This window comes from Dicentrarchus labrax, unplaced genomic scaffold (genome assembly GCF_905237075.1).
Source record: "Dicentrarchus labrax unplaced genomic scaffold, dlabrax2021, whole genome shotgun sequence".
NCBI lineage: Eukaryota > Metazoa > Chordata > Actinopteri > Moronidae > Dicentrarchus > Dicentrarchus labrax.
The window spans coordinates 10,969,722-10,977,244 of record NW_026136708.1 but is presented as its reverse complement, the minus strand read 5'-3'; the positions used below and the strand labels follow the sequence as shown (position 1 = coordinate 10,977,244).

Genomic DNA, 7,523 nt, shown 5'->3' with positions numbered 1-7,523 from the left:
CATGCAAGTGCAAACAGATTGCCGGTACAGTGTATCTAAGCTTCTTTATTGAACATGCCTCATCTCCCAGATCCTTCCATGGTTCAGTGAGCGCTTTAATACACAATGTACTGATGAAAGACCTGCTTATTCTGTGTTTGAGTGACAAGTCTTACCACAAGAAAACACAAGAGGCCATTGGTGAGATTTTGTTGTGAGGACAGCAAATTATATGTTGAAAAAGTAACGCATCCAACTTCTTGATTGAGTGTTTATTTCCAGTACATTTGTGAAAAGCACTAACAATAACCCATTCAAGGTATCATATCTTACCAAACCAGTTTTAAGGTATGTTCCAGTCAATTATAGGCTTAGTAACACAAGATCAAGTTGACATAGCAGTTGTTTTCTTGCCAGCTGGCATTGGGCCTCACTGTTCAGAGAACGCTGCAAACATAGACAATGGCAAAGTATTGTGTTTGTACAACAAGCTAATCATATAATGTTGGAACAGTCTGAGCAGTAGTAGACACAGATGTTAACCTTGTCATTTCAGTGGTTGTTATGAGAGGCAATCTGCATTGTTGTGGCAAACCAATTAGATGTTGTGTGTATGTGTGTGTGTGTGTGTGTGTGTGTGTGTGTGTGTGTGTGTGTGTGAGCTTAACAGATGTGATTATGTTCAGATTGTGTCAGGACCACAAGGAGGGGCATCTTAAACCCACAAACTCCTTTTCCTGTTGCATGCTCTACGCATTGGGACTATATGCGACCCACATTTCAAATGCAAACCCCCACAACCAAATAAGAAAATAAGTAAGGAAAGGTTATCTCCAATGATATATCCCATCAAAACAGCCAACATAACATAAGGCTCATTACAAGGTCCACATAATCAAGTCATTTGGTACACACACAGATCTAGGTGAGTTATAATTCAATGTTTATCCATGAAACTAAACCATGTTTTTGTTTCAAACAGACAATTTCATCTCAAATAGTTACTTTCAGGCTGGAACTCAACAATTAGAGCATAAAAAGAGCAAAGCTCCAACCAAGAGTAAAATACGTCCTTATTTATAAGAATCAAACTTCAGCAAAGGACTTGAGCCAACTAGTGCAATTTGACAATCATTATACAGAATAAATCATTTCCATCATATTCTACAAAGAAAGCAATGTTTCCTAAATTGATACTACTACTCGCTAACTCAAATATGCATCAAAATTAAGGCATCTTTTTAAAAGCACAAAACATTTTGATAAAGATCCAGGATGTGTAACAAAATTGTCCAGATGTATGCAGTAAAAATATATTCAAATATTTAATCTTTGCTTGTAGATAGAAACTTGGAAAGTCCCAGCAAATAGCTTGGGAGAGCTTTATTTTATATTTTAGTTTAAAAGTATTCTGTTTCAAGTCATGATGGCCTAGAGGTCTAAAATCTGCTGTGGTTTTAAGACAGAGAGGTTTCTGTATATAGCTGCCATGTATAGTTTAGTGGCAAAAGCACTTTATATGTACCTACTACACCCAATTTTTTTCTTTCTAAATGATATACATTGCCTAAATCTCTCTCTTTGATTATAGGGACTGTAAAACAGGGTTTACATCAAGATTCATCCTCACAACATTGTGGTCAAGCCCTAAATGCACAAAGGATTACAACACTATCTAACATATGGCCATGGCTGGCATGTTGCAATGGAGCAAAGATAGTATAAGACAGGCTGTTTTGTTTCCAGGATTTCCTGCCTGAAGGGTTATTGCTGCCACTAGCAGAGCGAAAAACGCCGAGAGTTAATATTCATCTTGGTGACGCCGATGAGCCTCAGCGGGGCTGAGAGGCCGAGCCCCGGGGTGACCGGACATTCACACAGCAGGTCCGACAGCTCGTCCCGCTCCTCGAGGCCAAAGGTGGCGTCATTCAGCATCCGGCGATGCAGGTGGCACGTCTGCTCTATCTTCAGCTTGTGGATGTCGTTCCGGAGCCGCATGAGCTGCCTCGCCAGCTGCTGGTCCTGTAAGCGCATGTCTGTCTGATGGAGAGAGACAGAAAACAGTGGCGTTAAAACAAGCTGTTGATTTTCTTATTAGAAATTACTTTTTGGCCTAAAGGGTGTAGAATTTATATTATATTCCATTTCTGTCAATAGATCCTCTTAAATATTTCACACTGGAGCTTTAAAGGTGGGTCATTCTGGAGAAAGATAGTTGATTGTTGAGTCTCATTCCCACGTCGGTATTTGACGATTTGGGAATGTGACTAAATAAATAAAAAAAATATGGCAACTTGACATAGAAATTCTTAACAAAAGGCCTAACTTATGTTTCGCGGCCTTCTTCAGTGGATGGAGTGACTCAGTTCATCACGTGATAACAGATGGTTGAACATGATTATAAAAAACTCTATGACAACTGAGCAACTACTTTCCCGGAAGGCCATGTGGTTGAAAGCTTCTGAAACAACAACTAAGTTGTGTTGACATTTTTTAAAATCGGTTTCCGAGGTCAAAAATGTACTTTAAAATTCATCTGGTAAGTTGCTAAGCACATTTGTGGTGATTATCACTTTCTCCTTTAAGTGAATAGGAAAGTGTGTCCAAACTTTTGACTGGTACTGTATAGTGTTATAATATATACAGAAAAAGAACAACAACTTAGTGTTGGTTCTAATCAAAGGCATTTAACTTCATCTTCTCAACTAACTTTTGGCAAAACTAACTTTTTGACTAAACATATTTCACACAATGTGGAACTATTCCTTTAAACACATTTTTTAGGATAATGCTGAACTGTTTTATTTCTAAGAATGATTACAGCAACAACAGTTAACGCATAGTTCACATGATCTAGATTCCTGGGAGGTCCGTGCATTCAGTCCTTATTGTGTAACAAAATCCAAAAAGAAAACTCACAGTGGGACATCCACAAACAAGTTTCTCATCATAAGCTCTCTCAATTTTATCTCCTTCGTGTCCACTGTCTATGTGCAAAAGTCTGTGCAAAGATCATAATCGTCCCTCTTGTCCACTGTCTTTGTGCAGAATGTTTGTGGGTACGATTCTGCCTCTGACAGTTCCTCTTTGCGTGCTCAGTGCAGGCTTATGAACCGCGGGTGAATGTGCAGAGTAATTGAGCAGAGTAAAAATGATTACACTTGCGGAAACTGTGTAACAAACGTCTGATGCAATTGCCTGAGTCCCAATCCATCTCACTGGCTGATGTAAATTGGATTCTTCTGGCCGGTAATTGGACATTGCGTCCATCGTTAAATTCTAATTAGCTAGGTAGCAGGAAGTTATTTTTCTATTCTGGCCTTTAAGTGCAAAATTATAAAGCTCTTAACTAAAAATGTAAATGAAAGTGTGTACTTGAATCTCAGGTATCCAGATGGTTAAGTGCCTGGACAAGATCTTTTAAAAAATGGCCATCCACTAGCTGCAAATACGAAACAAAATACATTTTAGAGATGCCAAACTTATTTCAAACTGCTACATATTCCAAGAGAGCTAATAAAGTTGTACATTGTAAAGAATTGAAGCTATGTCTCACCAGTTCTCTCCTCAGCCAGCTGAGAGCTTCATCGATGTTCCCAAATCCCTTCAGTACACCTGATGGCAACTTGCACTGAAACACACCAGAGTTCACTACAGTCTCTTTCCCTTCAGGCTCCACTTGGATCGGGCCTTTCCCACTTCCTGGTTCTCTGAAGCTTTCTGCCTCCAGCCTAGCTTTCCACTCCAGGTAAGAAGGTCTCCTGGTCTCCAGTCTTAATTTCTCCGTCAAGGCCTTCAAGTTCATGAGATGGTCATCTGTAGGCAAATCCACGTCTTCCCCACTTTCTGCTTCCTCCAGGACACAAGCCCCCTCCACTATAATCTGAGGGGCTGAAGGTGCGTCCATCATTAATCTACTTAATACAAAAAGTTCTCTAACAAATGTGTCAAAATAAAAATAGATAAAGATATCTGTTCTTCATTGGTGGCTTCTTTCGTTGTCACAGTTGACCATAGTCGTGTCTTTCCAAAAGTCCTTTGTCAGTAAAGTCGGTCTTCAAAGGATTTTTAATGGATCCATTGGTGTTTTAGAGGCAGATCGTCTTTAACACTGTAGAAAGGAGGACGCAAGTTATGAAATATTTTCTGTCTATAACACCAGCCACCATAATCCAAATAACAGACAAAACTAACATGGCATCTGACAAAAAGGCTACACCTCAACTCCGGCCTGACAGGCTCATTTGTATAACAGATTATATCTCAGAAAGATTGAATAACAAGTAGGCTATAATTAAAGTTAACGCTCTCGCTCCTTCATTCTGTAAACCGATTTAAATTGAGCATTTGGCCTCTCATATATCAAATAATGAAGGATCAGCACACTGAGGGAACACACCTCTTGGATTTTCATGTAACAGGAACAAATTGTTTCCATAGCAACGACACAGGGACTGTAAATGAATCAGCAATTTTCCACCTCCTGTCCTCAGGGCTTATTGCCTTAACCAACCTGAGGTGACAGGCGACTGGCAGTGGGGCACAATGGCTGATAGTGTTGCTCTTTTACAGAAACCCTTATATTTACAACTTCTATCTACATATGTGACATATGTAGATCCAGTGCTTGGTTTGTCCATTCTGGGCTACTGTAAAAACATGGTTCAACATGGCAGCCTCTGTGGAAGAGGACAGACACCCTCTGTAGATAAAAATGTCTCATTAACATAACAAAGGCACAATAATTCTTATTTTCAGGTGATTGTAAAACAGAATGTTAAACTCTATTTCTGCCAATATATTGACCTAAATGTTTACTTAAAATTATGTCAGGATCATGGTGGTGCCCTCTAGGGGAAAAATCAAGAGATTTCTAACCATAGGATTCTTCCTCTGGTGACCATGAATCACTATTTAATCCACCCAGTTTAGAAACAGTGGGGTGAGGATGAAGGCCCACGAGAATGGCTGAGGAAAATAGAGCCACAAACTAAATCCTTAAACCTCTTAAATGATATAGCAAACACACACTTCTAACAGCGGCAGCAAAAGCAGACGTTCTGCCCAGTGTCCTCTTACAAAGTCTTAAAGCACTCAATAAGTGGTTAGTGCTCACTTATTCCATAATGGGCACAGCAGACCAGCAGTGAAGTCATTGTATCTAATGATAGGCTTGGCTGTTTTGCAAGGTAAAATAGGCCTCTCACTGTGCAGAGTAGCTGACTTGTGAATGCCCGGGAATGGATCCGCTACTTATTCTCTGAAGGAATCAGTGTGTCTCTGGAGACCACATTGTTAGAGGAGACCAATGAACGGGGATGAAAATCCATACCACATGCATTTTTAAAGAGTGTGCAAAAATCCTGCACGGACAGTAAGGAGGCTATTTAAATTGTGAATGGGAACTGCAGAGCCAGTATGTGGGGAAAAGTGTGTGTGCACATTTATTTATATAATGAGCTGTGATCACAATCATAAAGAAATGAAGGATTTAAAATCATAAAAGCAAAAAACCCCAAACCGGCCTCTTGTTGGCTGCTTGATCATTTAAGAGGCACTTTTGGTGACCTCAGCCACTTTTGAATAGACCAGCAGGAAATGTTTCTCTTAAGGAAGCCAAAGTTTACATCTTGAATATCAAATGCAGCCTGGGGCAAATATAAACACTGATATATCTTTTGGGGGGGGGGGCATTTATTCCCATTTATTCAAATGTCCCAACTGGCACCTAAATCACCAAACATCACCCATACGTTCCTCTGGTTTCAAGGCAGCAGAATCTGACCGCTCAGCAACATCCAGTTGCAGTGTTGTCACACCAAGAGAATTTAGTTTGTGTGTGTTGCATTCTAAGATGCCGAAACCTGGTCTGGCTTATGAAGTCTGACTCTTCTATCTGGAACATGCAGGACTGTCTACATAACAAACATGACCGCAGAGTAACTAATCAGGCTTTAGCGTGTATCTCTCGCCAATCTATAACATAACACACCTCTGAGTAATTTCCATTCAAAGGTGTTGAATTTCAAACTGGAGGGTTGACTATGTGCTGATCCCCAGAGCAGTCTGTGGGAATATGAGCATTATTATCTATAGAAATCATCAGAGATGAGTAGCCTAACACACAAGCTATTCATTAAGGTGAAACACCCAATTACTGTGGCATATTGGATTCCTTTGTTATGGCAACAGAAACTTAATAAAATAGTCTGTGGTTTGAAATATGGCACATTAACAGCTAAAACCAATAACAAATAAATAAAGAAAGAAAAAAGCCACAGGGGTATCAACAGGTGTTATTTCCCAGTTTATAAGGAGGGACACATTTAAAAAAAATACTCTATAACATAAACATGATTATTTCTGTCTTAAGTCTTAAGTCAGAGTAGCAATGCTGTGTGGAAATACTGTTGCAAGTTAAAATCCTGCCTTTAAAATATTACTTAAGTAAAAGTATAAGCATCACAATATTACTTAAAGTATCAAAAGTAAAAACATTAATTATGCAGAATGGCCCATTTCAAAATAAAGTTTATTAAATTACTTTATTACATTCCTGAATTATAATTATTGATTCATTCATTCATGTGTACATTTAAATGTTGCAGCTGGTAAAGATGGCACTTATTTATGTTTAACCATATATCAATAAAGTCTTATCTGTATCCATAATAATACAAACAGATACATTCTGTAAATTAATATGAATCTGCAGTCACCACTTACTAAAGGCAGCAAATAAATACAGTGGAGTAAAAAGTAGAACAATAGTTCCCTCTGAATTCTAGTGGACTATAAGTGTAAAGTAGATACTCAAAATATCTATACTCAGATAAACGAGTGTACTGAAAAGTGCCTCAAAATTGTACTAAAGCTCATTATTTGAGTAATTGTACTTAGTTTTATCAAGTCCGTATTACATAAGAGGATTTTCTCTTCTTAATTATCATTTTTATGGGTGAAAAAATAACATCAACACAAAATGTGGCCAATAACAATATATATATAATAACAATACAATATAATGCCTTAATTCCATCTTCTTCACCTGACCTTATTCTAGTCTTATCCTAGCCCATAAAGGGGGATGTCGGAATCTAAAGTTGTGCTCAACTTTACCAGATTCCATACTTTTTCTTATTCTGTTCATGTTTCCTGCTGCCTCGTGCAGTTCTCACCGGTTTCTTCAGGAAATAGCCTAGCACGATATCTCTACACAAATAATACCACATTAAAGCAACAAAAAAATAACGAATAACCCGAGTGATACAGCGTCCACGTGAGCAGTCATTTAACCTCCTCTGGCTTTACTGACAGCGCGCTGCACGCTGGGACACTGCCGGCATCATCTCATACAATTCAAACTGCGTGTGGCTGGTTTACCTTCAGCAGCAGCGGTCCAACAGGGAGTCAGCCTGAATCCGAGCAGCCACATCAGCGGAGACCATCGCAAACCCGCTCTCTCTCTATATCTCTCTCTCCCTCTCTCTCTCTCTCTCTCTCTCTCTCCGATATTAACAGCTCCGCGGTTCACTTGTTTTTGA

General features: G+C 39.1%; 1 protein-coding gene across 1 annotated transcript; it reads right to left on the bottom strand.

Annotated features, from left to right (window-relative positions):
• Nucleotides 1-236: 236 nt before the first annotated feature.
• fam167ab (family with sequence similarity 167 member Ab) lies at nt 237-7,518 on the bottom strand. The gene is made up of 3 exons (XM_051408845.1): nt 7,363-7,518; nt 3,536-4,090; nt 237-2,019 (listed from the first exon to the last, which is right to left on the bottom strand). The coding sequence occupies exons 2-3, from the start codon at nt 3,887-3,889 to the stop codon at nt 1,756-1,758; spliced, it is 618 nt and encodes a 205-aa protein (XP_051264805.1). The 5' UTR covers nt 3,890-4,090; nt 7,363-7,518; the 3' UTR covers nt 237-1,755.
• Nucleotides 7,519-7,523: the final 5 nt, after the last annotated feature.

Bases quoted from the DNA above. Each gene is read 5' to 3' on its own strand.
- fam167ab (XM_051408845.1), bottom strand. From the start codon at position 3,889: ATGATGGACGCACCTTCAGCCCCTCAGATTATAGTGGAGGGGGCTTGT. The intron at 2,020-3,535 runs GTGAGACATAGC...TCTCTCCATCAG, and splicing joins GCTGGCTGAGGAGAGAACTG to ACAGACATGCGCTTACAGGA.